Source organism: Aplidium turbinatum, chromosome 13 (assembly GCF_918807975.1).
Source record: "Aplidium turbinatum chromosome 13, kaAplTurb1.1, whole genome shotgun sequence".
Lineage (NCBI taxonomy): Eukaryota > Metazoa > Chordata > Ascidiacea > Aplousobranchia > Polyclinidae > Aplidium > Aplidium turbinatum.
Window position 1 is genome coordinate 5,063,133 of NC_137484.1, and position 15,282 is coordinate 5,078,414.

General features: G+C 36.6%; 1 protein-coding gene across 1 annotated transcript in view; it reads left to right on the top strand.

Moving 5' to 3' along the window:
• The window catches only part of LOC145782560 (dedicator of cytokinesis protein 1-like), a 48,471-nt gene extending 40,407 nt beyond the window's left edge, over positions 1-8,064 (top strand). Inside the window, exons 42-49 of the mRNA XM_082594366.1 lie at positions 131-307; positions 744-827; positions 3,752-3,883; positions 4,355-4,473; positions 4,971-5,196; positions 5,485-5,572; positions 5,890-6,029; positions 6,644-8,064. Coding sequence (XP_082450492.1) covers positions 131-307; positions 744-827; positions 3,752-3,883; positions 4,355-4,473; positions 4,971-5,196; positions 5,485-5,572; positions 5,890-6,029; positions 6,644-6,733 — 1,056 coding nt within the window. The 3' untranslated portion in view covers positions 6,734-8,064. The remainder of the gene's footprint in view (positions 1-130; positions 308-743; positions 828-3,751; positions 3,884-4,354; positions 4,474-4,970; positions 5,197-5,484; positions 5,573-5,889; positions 6,030-6,643) is intronic.
• Positions 8,065-15,282: the final 7,218 nt, after the last annotated feature.

Consider the following 15,282-nt stretch of genomic DNA (forward strand, 5'->3'; position numbering starts at 1 on the left):
GCTGCTGGACCAATGCCTTAACTGTTTAGCTATTCACTTGCATTACGCAACTACAGAAACTGCTGTAAACACGTTATTGCTGAAACCTCAATCAATTTAAACTCACTCGATGCAGTTTTGAAACTTGTAGAAAGAGATCAGTCCTTTGGAGAACGCCGTTGAAACCATGGAATCCGCCAATGCTGGTCTGCGAAGGATGATCATGAGGTATCATAAGAACCCGGATGAACCAATCAACCCCCTCTCTATGAAGTTAAACGGGGTGGTTGACCCTCGCGTGATGGGGGGGTTTGCTAACTATGAAAAGGTAAGCAAGAACGAACTTGATTGTGCGGGTGATTGGGCAGTGGATGCCTACAGCTGCACTTACAAAATGATTGGTAACAAAACGCAATAACAGAAAAAAGTGAGCATAGATCTTTGTACACCCGGTCTGTACACAAATTTTTGTTCAAGTTAGTTGATATGTTGCTAAGTCGTTGACTAATTGTATGATAGATGGTCACACTATAGACATGTTGTTTTTTATTGCACTGATCTCCTTTACCGCTATTTCTAGCCCAATAGTTTGATGCAAGCGTAGGGGAGGTTTAACGATAACAACTTCCCTAACCTCCTTGCTCTGTTTAGTTAAAGGACAGTCTCGGAGCAAAGAAGTCAAGTAACTAATTAAATAAAATGCAAACATAGCAAGTAAAAAGCAGCGTTACACATGCGGCCTACAATTTGCCTTTACTCTTCAGGCTTTCTTCACGGAGACCTACACTCGCGATAACCCCCAAGACCAGGCCATGATATCCAACCTCAAAGATCTTATTTCTATACAAGTACCAACTTTTCTATTATTCTGAAAATTGAATGAGGCCGTTCATCAGGCATTTAATTAAATAATAAGCAGATTGTCACTGTATACTAGGGTGCCACAGGCGCCCCTCAAAAATTAAAATTGTGTCCGATACACCTGAACTTTTTTTTATATGTGACACTTAGTAAAAAAAGCATATGTGAGAATTTCAATAAGTTTTGATAAAATTTGGACGTGCAGATTAAGTTTAAAGTTGTTAAAGGTAAATTTTTACAATTTCAATAGTAAAACCCTCTCTGTATCATCAAAACTCAGACATTTCTTCTCAGTTACGGAGTATTTGAACTTCGAACACTTTCTGGTGAACTTACTTACTAATTTACAATCGTACAGACCATGTGTCAATTGTATATGTTCAACAATTTATGAAAAATGCCTAAAAATATGAGGTTTTATGCATTATAAAAAAGGATCCATGTAAAGAAAATGCCTATTGAGATGAAATTACTACAGCATTTGAAGAATCAAAAGTACATTCATTAACTAATCGTTTTTGTTTATTGAAAACTTTTTGGTCTTTGAAGATCAAAATCTCAGCTATGTTTGTACGGAACTTGGACTCAAAAACAAAAATTTGGATCTTTACACACTAAACATAGTCAGTAAAAACGTAACACAGAAAGATAAACACAAAGCACAATGCTTAGAGTCCAGACTTCCACTACTTAACAACAAAATCACAATAGCGTAAAATTTATGGAGGCCTACATTTATTTTAACGCTTGCAATAATAGTGAAATGGTAAGGTAAAATGGCAATTAATAACACACAACTATCTAGTATCTAATTACAAAGTAAAATGCAGCATAATAGGCTACTGGTAGCCTATGCTATGACAAGCTGCAAATAATGCTGATTGCAACGTTGTGTAAGCTGACAACACTTTATGGAGTTATACAGTCAGTACTTTGACAATTACATGGTTAAAAACCATGTGCCCTCAGACTGTAGTTGTCGAGTACGTTGATTAGGTAATACCTTCCTCGCATTTTCGACTACTTGGAGAATGCTTTGGTAGCGTTCTTCAAGGTTTGAAGTTTACAAGAAGTCATGGGCCAACTTGACGCCTCGCTCAGCGGCATCATTAACGACTCTGAAAGCATCAACTTTCTTTTTCGCCTCAACATATGTAAACCACCATGATACATAGAAATAAGCTGTAAATTGTAGAAACCTCTTTAACTTTTCGAGTTGAGATGCTTTCATGATGGCATTTTTTTGGGGCAATTTATGAATTTCGTCTTGTAAGAGCACAATTTTCAGTGAATATATAAGTTTGCTCATCCACCTGGCTCTGTGTAATGCACCAGGTCTTTGGAGAGACATATCCTTACTGGTAGATGGCTCAATGTTCAAGTACAATTGATACAAACTCAAAAGTTCTAATTAGTCGCTTCTTAAAAATTTGGATGATTCTGGATGGAGCTTCATCTGATTTATCAGCTCAGACAATTCTTCCCGCTTGCTGGCAAGCAGATCAATTTCCTCGTGCGATTTTGATGTATAAAAACAACCTGATGCGCTATCAAAAAGAGTTTGAAAATTGCTTTTAAAGCGTTAAAATATGGAAATGTTGGGTCCACTGCTGCTTTCTATTTTGAGTTCTTCCCAAACATGCGTCAGTATTATCTCCCCAATATGATGCCTGCAAGCTGCCCAAAGTAGGCCTTTTCCAAGATGATCTTGTATTTGGATGCAGGCATTGCTGTATTTGAGAGTATACGGCGGTATACGCAGTATACTCTCTGTTTTTTCGAGCAATTATGGTATACCCTCTGGTTTTCCAAAGAGAGTGCTGATGCTATCCTTACTGATTCTTGACAACTACTAACTAACTACTTAACCATTTGAGGACCAATGGTACATGGGTGTACCATGAACTTAATTCCGTACTCGTATAATTTTGATGTTGATAATTCATGTTATGGTAGAATAAAGACTATTTTGTAAGTTGTGTATTATTTATCATTTTGGAAAATCTGACAGTATACCCTGTGCTTTTTTTACAAATACAGCACTGGATACAGGCCGCAGTTTTGTGGCCCGTATTGCTACTTGTGGTGTCAAACACCATTGCAGCAAGACATGCAGTACAGTTCCAATTGTTTAACAATTCCATGCTTGCATTGGCTATTTGCTTTCCGTTTGGATCGGATGTTTGTGCAAGAAAATAAGGAACACCAAGCAGTTTTGAGCCTCCAATACCTGATAGTAATATCGGAAGCCTTTATTCCAAGACCCTGGGTGAGGTCAAGCCAGCTACTTTGATTCAATGTTGCAAGATGGTGAATCAATGTAACAGGCGCGGAGCTGTCATGCTTGACCTCAATTGAGATCTTGACATACTGGCACTGGTCTCCTAACCTAATTCTTGAATTTACCTTGTTTCAATGTGGAGAAAAAGATGAGAAATAGCAAAAAAACTGATGTTCAAACTAGGGAAATCCCCTAATTTTACTGTATTTCAGTTTAGACTTTCATTTTCAATCTGCACATCCAATTTTTGTCCAATCTCAATCAAACTTTGCAAAGTGCCTTAATATGTGAAATGTCACACCAGAAAAAAAGTTCAGGTGATTTCGGCCACATGAGGGCACCTGTGGCACCCTACTGTATACATCTGGTGATAGTTTAGCTTAATTTGCACCAGTAGAACACCTCATATTATTTAATTTCTATGATTTATTTGTGCAATGTGCAACTATAAAATTTAAAAGATTGTCTTTCTAGCAATGTTCTTTAGTTTGGTCGATTTGCTAAATTGCGATTTCATTTCCTCGTTATTGCGATGTTTATTGAAGTTATTTTTGTAGCTCATTTGTTTTGTTGTACTTTTGTTGTTTTGTGAACAACTTCAACATAGCATCTTTCACATTTCTTTATTAGATCCCATTACTGAAAGAGGGAGTGAAGTTGCATGGAGAAATGGCTCCTCCATCTCTCCAACCGTTTCACCAGAACATGGTGACTTGCTTCCGTGAGCTCAAGGCTAACGTCGAGAAGAAGTACGGCAAACGGGTGAGTTGGCTTTTCGCTTTCTGTGGAAGCTTCTGGAACATCAATGTGTTTCCTGCTGACAAATTGACCCTTTCTGCATCGATTTAACGTGTGTAGATGATGAATTAACGTAAAAAGTAGTGACTTGTCGTCCGAGATACAACAAGAAGACGCATAGTACCAAACTTCCCTTGTTTAGATTGACCTCAGAAGAAATTGCTAATGACCTTTTGTTTCCCTCAGAAGAAGTAGCTAATGACCTTTGTGCTTTCATTTACGACTGCAAATACAGTATGTGTACAGATTAAGTAATTGTCTTGACTTCAGTCATATACCATCTGTGGTTACAACATATTAGAATGATCACCTTGGCTCAAAGTTCAAAAACTTGTAATAATTAATTTCAAATTCGTAATGATAAAGCTGGCTGGCCTCAACCCCCGTGGTAGCAGCTTCTTTAAACTTTATTCTCTCATCTTCATGTCATCACAGCCTCCATTTTCTTCCGGATTATCGTTCCGTCGCTCCACCAAACGCCGACTTAACTTACCGGAGCCCCGACGCAAATCTCTTCTGTCAATCCACTCCATGAACTCTGACCTCTCACCACGGTACGTGCTGGTTACCAATCCGGAAGGTTACCAGGAAAGTTTATCTTTTCTTCCAATCAGATTTGTGTCTTCAGGTTGAAAGCTAAGTTAAGCAAGCGGAAAGTAAATCTTCATCTCCACCTTCAAGATGTCATAACTGTCTTGCCCAAGACGCTTGTGCTTGGCACAGTCAAGACACTTATGACACAAGACACAGCCACGTGCTTTCGAGCGGCGTCGAACCGACGTCCTTTGGAGCGTTGTGCAAACGCCTACATCACTCGGTCATGCGACCGACAAGAAGTGAAAATGGAATGAACTGAAGCCTGTGATTCAACCTGGAAAGACACTCATGACGACAAAGTACAAGGGTCCAAACAGTAAATCAATGGGTTTTTTACATTGATTCACCTTCTGCAGACGTTAAATCAATGTAAAAAACCGTTGATTTGCTGTTTGGGTGATTGATAGATGTCATGAACGCAACCAGGTGGACTCAAAGCTTGATTTGTTTTCAGAACTCCTCCTGAAGTACCGAGCAAGAAGTCCGGATCCAGGATCACCTCCGCTGTTCTCCGCTCTGCATCATTGGCTCTTTCTAGTGATAAATCAGGAGGAAGACGCAGTAACACGTCCGAGTGGTTTGTCAACTTTGGATCTACCACCTCTCTTGACAAGAGTGTCTCTTCTTTATCTTCCTCCTCCGGAGTTACAGGCAACAGTACTGTGGAACTTAGGGAGGAGGTGATTAATATGTTTATGTTGATTTAATGTTCGGTGACATTAAAACTACAAAGTATGACATTGTTCTGGTTTCCTTTTTTGTTTTAAAATCCGAGTCTTTTCGAATTTGATTTAAATGGAAGTTTATTGATCATTTTTCAGATAACTTTCATTTTTACTTTGTTATTTCTAAAGTTCAGTTGTTTTATTTTATGGACGCTTGGGCCATTGCCAGCTTAGGTGCCCATTCATTGTATTGGTTTATGTTTCAATCATTTTGCCATCACTTCATTGCACTTTTTGACACAGCTGACTGTACAACGCCCAAGAAGACCTAAAAGCCAGGTCGGATTACCTTTGGGCCTCTCACCCAAGCTATCCCCCATGCGTGAGTCAAGTAAGTACGCAGTTTGTTTATGTCATAATTATATAACGTTTGATTTTATTTGAATAAGGACCTTCTGATGATCCTCAGTAAGGGTGAAACAGGCTGTGTAGAGCTGTTAGAAAGTAGTAACCAAATGTCATGTAATATTTGAGAGTATATTGACTAAAAAGAGTGAAAGATATATTCGTATTGTTTATTATTTTGCAGTCCAATTTTGATTAATGTTATCACGGAGTTCAATTATTTTGCTTGCAATTTCATGTAATGAGTTTGCAGTTCAAAAAAACAGCAACCTCATGTCATATTTTCAACTTGTTCATTTTCAGCGAGAGATGGTGAAAGGATCTCTACTGCTCCCCCTCTTCCCATGAAGCAATACGGAGACTACGGGAACCTTCCCAATGATCCGGATGTGATGAAGAAACACGAGATGTCTCGAGGATCCATCGGAGGCACCCCCAACAAAGTAAGTGATCCCTCACGAGTAGTATGCCACAACGATTGATTTTGTTTGGAGATAATGAGTAATTTTTTCCGTTGTTGAGTTAGATTAAATGTAAAAAATAACAAATGCAGCTGGATAATAAACGACTAGAAATGCAACAAGGTATGAGACTTGACCTTTTCTTCTATTCCACGTATCCTTTAACTTTTGTTACCAAATTGCAACATGGGTTATGGTTCTATACACCTCTGATAACCTTGTTATGCCCCACAAAATGATGACGTTAAGCAACGCAGGTTTGACTCTCAGGGTGTGCGCTTGGGCAACGCACTTCAAGGACAGCTCACTATTCAATAGCACCTAGTGGGTGAAAAAAAATTTCCTACAACACTCCAGAAATGATATAAAAAAACTGTTAATCTTAAATCTTTAAACTTAAAACTGTTAATCTTAAACAGCAGCTGCTTGCTACCAATGGTTCGTTCACAAGTATGTGTAATTGCCAGGTTTATTCTATGAAAGAGGTTTTCTCATTTCAAAGATACACATTTCTCCAATCTTTAATTGCATGACTTTATCCACCTTAGCCGCCCCATGTGGTTGATGTTGTGCTAACAATCCATATGTGGTTACAGCCGCCTCTCGCTCTTCCATTGAAGAAGCCAGAAGACAGTCCGAACATGAAGACGGCCTTGCCTCCAAAGAAGCCCAAAGCACCCAAATGAAGCGAATAGCAAACTGACATCTCCTATGCAATTGTGATCCCGAATGCTTCCTGGCAGATTACTTTTTTGTTTCATCAATTTGGTGTCAATATAAAAAATGAAGTAATCTGGCGCGCGAGAAGCCATTAGTGTCTTAAGTCGAGGTACAGTTTTATTTAAAAAGAAATTCATTCAGGCCTGGTTTTGTCTCAAAGTGTGCCTGTTTAGTAAATGAATTCAGTATTTACGGTTACATGCTGATGCGAGCATTACGTTTTATACTGGCCATACATTTTTACTCCTATGCTTATGCAAAAGCTTTTATGAAATTAACTTCTTGTTGGTGTGATGGTTTTTTAATACAATATTTGTAAAAATAAACAAGTAATTTCATTTTTTATGGCAATACACAATGCACGTGTTTCAAGTGGCGTTCGATTAATTGTTGCAATTGATTCAATTATTATGTATATCACCGTCATAGCAATTAACTTTCGCTGTCATATATCAACTTTTCAAAATCTGCATTAATGTAAAAAATTGTAGACATGTTTGCAAAGAAGCAGGTTTTGCCTGACTCCTTGTATGACGTTCTTGATATGCACATTGCTTGCACTTATCGTCAGGTGTCCGACTATTGTTACGACTTGACGTTGTGTGAACGTTAGCTTTCATCATTTTTATAACTTTACAGAAATAATTGTGTTTTTTGCTACCAAGTAAATTTTTGCATTGTCGCCAAATCGAATGCAAAGAATGAACTGATTCTAATTGGTGCTCTAGAGTCTAGAATCATAGTTGTTTTGCATCATTGTATGTCATTCACTCCCTTCACATGGCCTTCATGACCTGATATGTCACTCGAAAGTTATAAACTTCGTCCAATATTGAAACATTGCTTTGATTATTCTATTTGAATGAGCGTTTTATGACGAAGAACAACTTTCGGAGGCAAAAGCTGCAACAACGCAATCCTATAATCGCCTCCTCTCTTTCGTAAATGAAATTATCTCATCACTTGCTGCAGCCATGGCGATTATACCTTACATGCCGCGAGCTGCCAGCACAAAATAGCGGGAAGATTTTCTATAACAAAATGTATAAACTAATACATCTACAGTGGCCTACTGAATAAAAACCTCTCGCCGCATATTGAATCAGTGTATGATTCGGAATTATGTTAATCGATGTAAGATTATTTCATATTGTGCCGTTTTTACTTGAATTATTTTTATGCTGATTTTAATTTGATATTAACGATCATTGCCATGTTTTCTTGTGGTACTTATTGTATGCAGCAGTGCTATCATATATATTGTACTTTTGTGCGAAATTAAAACAATTCGCCTTTGTTTTTTGACCAAGGCTTTTCTCAGATATATCAGCATTTTTTTGAAGGTGGTTGCTTTGGTTTAAAAGTCAGTTTTTTGAATTTTAATTTGCCCTGAAGAGATAAATAATATAATAATTTTCGAATCAGAGCTTGAGTAAAACAATCACGCAGGTGGTCTTTATGAGGCTTTGCTAATCAAGTTGTTTGTTTTTGAAATCAGTGTTTCCAACTCTATTTATTCTAAACCAGAGGTTCTCAACCTTTTGAGATTCAAGGACCACTTAAAAAATTGTGTCTCAGTCACGGACCACTACTCCCCTTCCTCCTTCCCTTGGAACGAACAAATGTTACTTATTGCTTGCTAAGTCATTAACAGTAGCTAGTATTAGAAAGAATGCTACATTTAGAGCTAGCCTTAAGCTGCTAGCACAATGCACATTTGAGCACAGCATATCCAAACGAGGTGTAACACTTGAAAGACTCAATCGGATTTCATCTTCGATTTTAAGTCGTGAACGATACTTTGTTTTTATTGTAGCCAGTGCAGAAAATCCACATTCACAAAGATAAGATGTCGCAAAAGGTAAAATTATTTTCATAGCTTTTTGAGACAGTTGTGGATGCTCATGTGAAGCTTGTATCCATAATTTCATCAAGCTCACTCTCGGATGCAACATATTCAAAGTAGTGTCACCAGGTCAGTTCCATGAATTGGTTCAACTCCAATGTTGGTAACTTTAATGAATCAATGTGTGCAAGAAACGGACTGGAAACTTACGAAAAACTCTGAACGTTCAAATCACCAAAGTAGAAGTTGCAATAATCTTGTCTTCCAAAGATCAAGTTTTTTCGTAAAAGCAGACACTTTATCACTGAGGGTAATTAAATTTGTCTGCTTTTCTTGCAGCGATGAATTAAGTTTATTCAGTTGTTTAAAAATGTCAGCCAAGCAAGCCAGAACAGCAACCCAAAAGCTATCATTGAAATGAGCAACAAGCTTGGATTTTATTCTCCAAGAAACTCTCTCACAGCATCAAACCAGCATACTTGAGTATGCATCAGTAGCTGTTTATGATCAAGATTCGTATTTGAACATATTTATACAACTTGCATACTTCGACCATGTATTACTGTTTCTGGCAATTGCCAATTACACCATTGATTGAAATATGCAGAACCGCGTGTTTCGATTTGACGTTTCTATTGTGTTGTCATGGATCTCGTGATCAATGTTGTTGAACACTGTTGCCAGATGGACAATTTTTTTCCAAGTTTAGAAGAATTTCAAACTCTTTGAAAACACAAATTTGAAATTGAATAAAAATATCCAGGTTCCGGAAAACTGGTGCGAAAACAAGACCTACCTCCAAAACATATGAAGATGTTCCAGCGGGACAGACGCAGTTTTAGTTAAAAAGTATTTGTTAAATAAAGTTGCTGTTTGCGAGTAAGGCTATAGGAAAAATTCTTTCACCGACATCTGGCAACACAGTTGTTGAATGCCGGCTCATAAAAACTGAAATTTTAGTTTTGAAATTTGTATATTTTTTGGGTTTGGGGCGAAATGTCCATACTCGGTATTTGTGGTACCGGTATGTGCTGTGCTCTGTGGTGCTGAAAATCTCTATCGCCTCGGATGACTAGCTTTTAGCAAGCATGTTTAGAACCAACTCAGTGGTTTCGACTCCAGTGCTGCTAGATCTGAGATCCATTCCAGGTCAGGTCAAACCGAAGACTTTAAAAACGGTATATATATACCGATTGCGTTCCTCCTTGCATATTGCAGTGAGAATAAGTCGGGTACTAATGTGATAACATCGTAAGCCTTATGTAAATATGAGCTCTATCACTAAAGGACTAGCTGTTATAGGGCGACAACAAATAAATAAAACCATAACATTAATATCAGTAGCCTATCGTAAGTGAAGGTTTGCACAGCCAGACTGACTGACGACTGTTTGGAAAAACTTGCAGGATTTTGCTTCGTAGAATAAGTGTAATATACTCTATAGCTTATTTTGTTTATAGCCCTATTGTTTGGTTGCCGATTCTATTTTCTCATGTAAATTTTGTTGGGTAAATTATTATTTCACTATCTGAGCATTGGTTAGAACCACTCCCAAAAGGTTTAAATTTATTTTGATTATTTGCTTGGGTCAATTACTGCTTGATTGGTTGTGCAAATTATTTGTTTTTTTAGCCTATTTTTATTTATTTCTCAACGAAACAAAATAAACAACTGAACTGTAACTTGCATCAAAAAATCACTTCTTTTCCAAAGTTAGGCTGAACATGAAAGTTTATCAAAAAAAAACAAATCAATGTCACTTGTATTTGCAGTTGGATTAACTACGTACTATTATTCTGATAATTATGCTTATGTTCATTATTATTTCAACACTACCCTACTTTGCATTTGCATGGACCACTAATGTTGTTGCAATAATGCTTTTTGCACCTTTAGTTAATGCTTTACTAAAGTGCTGATGGTAGGTGTCTCATGAAAACATGTGATATATACTTCAAGGTGTAAGATAAGATGCATGTCTTAAAATTTCAGTTAATAACTTTTCATCCTCAAATGGCATCTTCGCTTGCAGCAGATTGCGCATCAACATGGATTACTAGGGCGTGTCAATTATACCAATAAATTTTTTATTGTATTTTTTTTTAAATGCTGGGGTCTAAAAACTTGTGTATGCTTGTAGTAAAATAGAATATGCAATTTTTTCAATAAATTTTAGTTGTTTAGCTTGGTAAATTAACAAAAAATTAAAATATTCTAAAAAAAACATTTTTTTTTCAATTTATTTTAAGTTGATTCTTTCCCAGTATAAAATATTCTTCGTCACTTTATTCCGTATTATATTTTTTGACATAAGCAGCAATTATTTGTTCAATTTTTGTTCTTTCAAGTAAGAAAAACAAGTTTGTTTAGAAGAAATCTTGAAAATTTAGTGAAAAAATGCCTAAACTACCTATATTTGCCAAAAAATTGTGTATATTTTTCAAACTTTGCAAAATTGTCTAAAATGCTGTTCACAAATACAAAAATAGTTTTAAAAAGTTGCAGGCATTGTAATTTGAGCTAAATCCTGTTTCGATTCATTTTTACTCATAATTTGTCGACTCGCTTGTTGAACTCTAACAAAGCTATCTCTCTTTTCGTGGGTGTAAACTCGGCTTGCAGCTTCTGTCACCATCTTTACACATCTTTCTACAGCTTGGCCGTGGCAGGGCCATTCAGGGACTTTCACTGGCGTATCAACAAACTTTTTGATTTCTTCCAATGGTAGCATAACAGTTAAAGGAGGCTCATAGACTTCTGTTGACCAATCAATCAATTCAATCAAAGAAGTTGCATTAATGTTAATTGTGAGAGTCTTTCTAGGACGAACAGAGTCACCACCTAAACTGGATAGGCTACTCTGTCACCGCTTCTTATTGCTGTTATTTTTTCCAGATCTTTTTTCCTCTCTTACATATCTTCTGAGCACAACATAGTTTGAATTATCATCTCGCTAAATGCATACCACGCTGATCGTTTGATTGTCGGCAAAACTGCTTGTATGACAGATTTGTTTTGCTGTTGAAGTAGACGAAGCTGAAACAAAATATGCCGTGGTCCTTCAATCCAATTGTGCTTGACTTTAATTTGAAACCAACAAGGGTAATAGACACCAACAATATATTCAACAATCAATTTCAAGTTTTTGAGATTTTTTCCTTTTAGATTGTGCTTCGAAACCCATATATATTCGACAAAATCTGTTTGCTGTGGTCAACCATCTAGCATGATTGACAGGGCCAATGTGTAAGAGAGCCAAATCCGAGGGAAGATTTCCAGTTTTGATTGCCTGTGTCATCCTGTAACCATATGCTTGGTCAGTCGAAAGATTATCTACAACACTATCTTCAAGTTGAATAAGTGCTTCTCCAATAGATATCTTGGAAAAGGATTGATGTATTTCTAAGTCAGTTGCGTTCTCCAGCATTTTCCCAAGGTTTCCAGCCCATTTGTTGTTAGATAAAGTTTTTCCATCCAAGCAGGTTATTAAATGCCGAAGTGGCAATTCGTTTGTGTGAAGTGCACAAACTAACCAGTTTAGTTTTCGACCAAGCTTAACTTCAACCCAGTGCATTGAACCCCCCTCCCAACCAGTATTGACATTTGTAGAGTCACCACCAACTGCTTGCAGGGTTTTGTCACTTCCAGTCTCCTTCAAAAAATTAACCAGATGATCAGCAATAACTTCGGCATGTTTTTTCGTAGAACTTTTTCCTGGGGTAAAATGGCAGACATAGTTTCCACCAGGCTCACTGCATGCCGTATAATGCTCTTCTTTGATCATACTAATATCGTATCTTGTAGCTTTCAATATATCAATATTCAATATCGTAGCTTGGATCGTTTTCAACGCATGCATCACTTTGAAAGTCTTCTGTGCTACTTTCATCACTGGAGATTGTGGTTTCAATCTTCATTTCTTGCTGTTTGCTAAACTTAAATAGATTATTTTTATCCTCTTCTTGTCGTTTTAGTTTTTTTATTAGTCTGCTATGCTCCGGATAATCTGGTAAGCCAATTTGATATAGTCCCAAAGATCCATTCTTTTCTCTTTGACTTTTGATAAATGCAAGTTCTTTGACAGGGATTTTCACATCTTTGTTACACTTGCAGTGTATGTGAATTTTTTTTTCGCAAATACAATTGACAGTGCACCCATAATCAGAGCATAACACAATTCGGCATTTGCAAGTAAGAATGTCAAACAGCTTGTCCAATTTGTTAATGAATGCTTCTTTCTGATGTAGTTTTCCTCTCCCTAAAGATATTTTTTTGGCTTGCTCCCAATTTTCTTGAATCTTCCGTGTAATGTTTACCCTAGAGTTTACTACTGAGGATATGAAACAACAGTTAGCAAGCTTCCATTTGTCAATCACTTTTGAGTAGATGTCTTTAGCAAGGCTTGTTGATGGATAGTTTCTAACATCTTCACTACACACTTCTCTCAACAGAATGCCACTTCTCAACACATCACGTAGAGTAGGCAATTCAGATGGCAGCAGCTCTCTTCCAGTTCCAATCAGATTGTTCATGTGTGTAAATGTACTACTCCTGGTTTTTCGCTTTAAATCCATCTCAATCACCGTTTGAAATTACAGTAAATCAAATCACACAAAAGATTTTGATATCATAATTAGCTCTATAATATTGTTAATCTGTAACATGATAAAATATAGTTTGGCATGTAGTTAACTGCTCTAGGCTGCTGCTGAGCTGAGTCGGAGTCTGCCTCACTTTCTGACCTAGTCTTGTTCTGCAACAATCCCTGGTCCATATCTCAAAGCTAAAACCTCAATTGCTAAGGTACCAGTTAACAGTAGACGTTAATCAAAAAATATATTTCGCACTTGCTAGTGCATCTTCAAATCAGAACTGAAGATGCACTAGCAAGTGCGAAATATATTTTCTGATTAACATCTACTGTTAACTGATAGTTTGGCATGCGTTGAAATAAAAATTGTCATACAGCAATACTATTTACTGTTCCAAAAGTTAGTTAATCAACAACTACCGGTACTAAGTTTAATTGATTCTAAGTTTAGTTGACTTACAGTAATTGAATTAAATCGAATTAACCTACTTTAATTGCAGTCATCGCAGGCAAAAGTTGCTGGTTAATGAGAGTTTTTTTGCTAGCATTTCTGCACTTTATGATATCATAGTACTTCATTTGATATCTCACACCTCCTTAGCAAGCTTCAAAAGGAAGCAAACTATGACATCACAGAACCTACAAGTTGTAAATGAAAATTTCTGGAGGTCGGTAAAATTTGAAAAATTGTCAAATCTTTGAATTTTTAGGGAACGATTTACCAAGCAAGACGTCATTTATTTTTGAAAAAAAATATATCTAGCAAAGTTTCTAGTCCAACTACAAGTTTTTAACACCCGTCATTTTGAATTAAAAATTTTTGAGTAAATTGACACGCCCTAATGGATTACGGTAGTAGTTTTCAAGAGTGGCAATTATGAGCTAACTCGCCCAGTGTTGCCAAATTGATCTAGTCCATGCCTGAACATTATCTTCTATGTTTTCTTTTTCCTTTGACTTGATCTTCTGTGCAAACTTTGCTGATTCCGAAATGATCTTTTAGTGTGGTTGAGCAGTTTTAGAACTTTTGATTTTATTGTTGCTGCAATTGGGTGTAGCTTTGTGATAGTTAGTAGATCTTCTATTTTTGTGTGGTTAAGTACCCTTTTGTTGGGCATGCTTCTCATGATGTGATTTTAGAAAGTATATACTATCCCGGTAGTGAGTTTTTGCATTGTTGGTGATATCCAACTTGTAAATGCATTTTAAACTGTGGAGCTTGAAATGGCATTAAGTTTTCATCATCTACCTAGTTTATGGATCAGGCCAAATGAATCTGCTTCAAGGAAACAAATCACTTCTTACGTTTGTGTCTGTTTTATGTTATTGTTGCATTATTGTGGTGGCTGTTTTGTTTTTCTGTTATATATATATTTAGTAAAATTTCGGCGACCACTGTATTCACTATTCAGTCCACTGTCATATAATGACTGATACTCAATTTTATTGGTATTTCTTTTTTTCCCTTTGTTAAAGTAGTGTGCCTGTCTCTGCATATCTCTGTGTATGAATGTGTACTTGATTTATTTTGGGGGGTAGCTGACTAGGTGACCACTTATGGTTGTTCTTCATCGTTTTGATTGTGCCATAATTTAGCAATACTATTTTTAAATTTGTACTCACTTTGTTTGTTACGGGGCATTAGCGAAACAAACAAATTTACTTAACATGCTGTAAGGGTGAAAATTAGCTTCTTTGCCTTTGTCCACTTAATCCAAAGTCTAAATCTTCATCACTAAAGGAGCAGCTGTCTTAGTAACTTAGTTTTACCATTGCTCTGTGGGTGATGTGATCCTGCACTTGAAGAAATTTGCAGCCCTTTTACTTGTGATTGCAGTTACAGTGTACAAGAATGACAAAATTTCTGGTGTGAATTTACTGCATTTTATGTATCGAATCCAAGTATTTATATGCTTGAAAATTCTGATTTACATTAAGCAATGTTTACTGTCCGATAATTGCCAAAAGGAGTATATTATACTATAGTCGTATCAAATTTTTGTTTAAGTGCTTGAGTTGGCTGGCATTCATATAAGTCTAATACAATTTTATAAATATTTTTTTTTAGCTATTGTAAT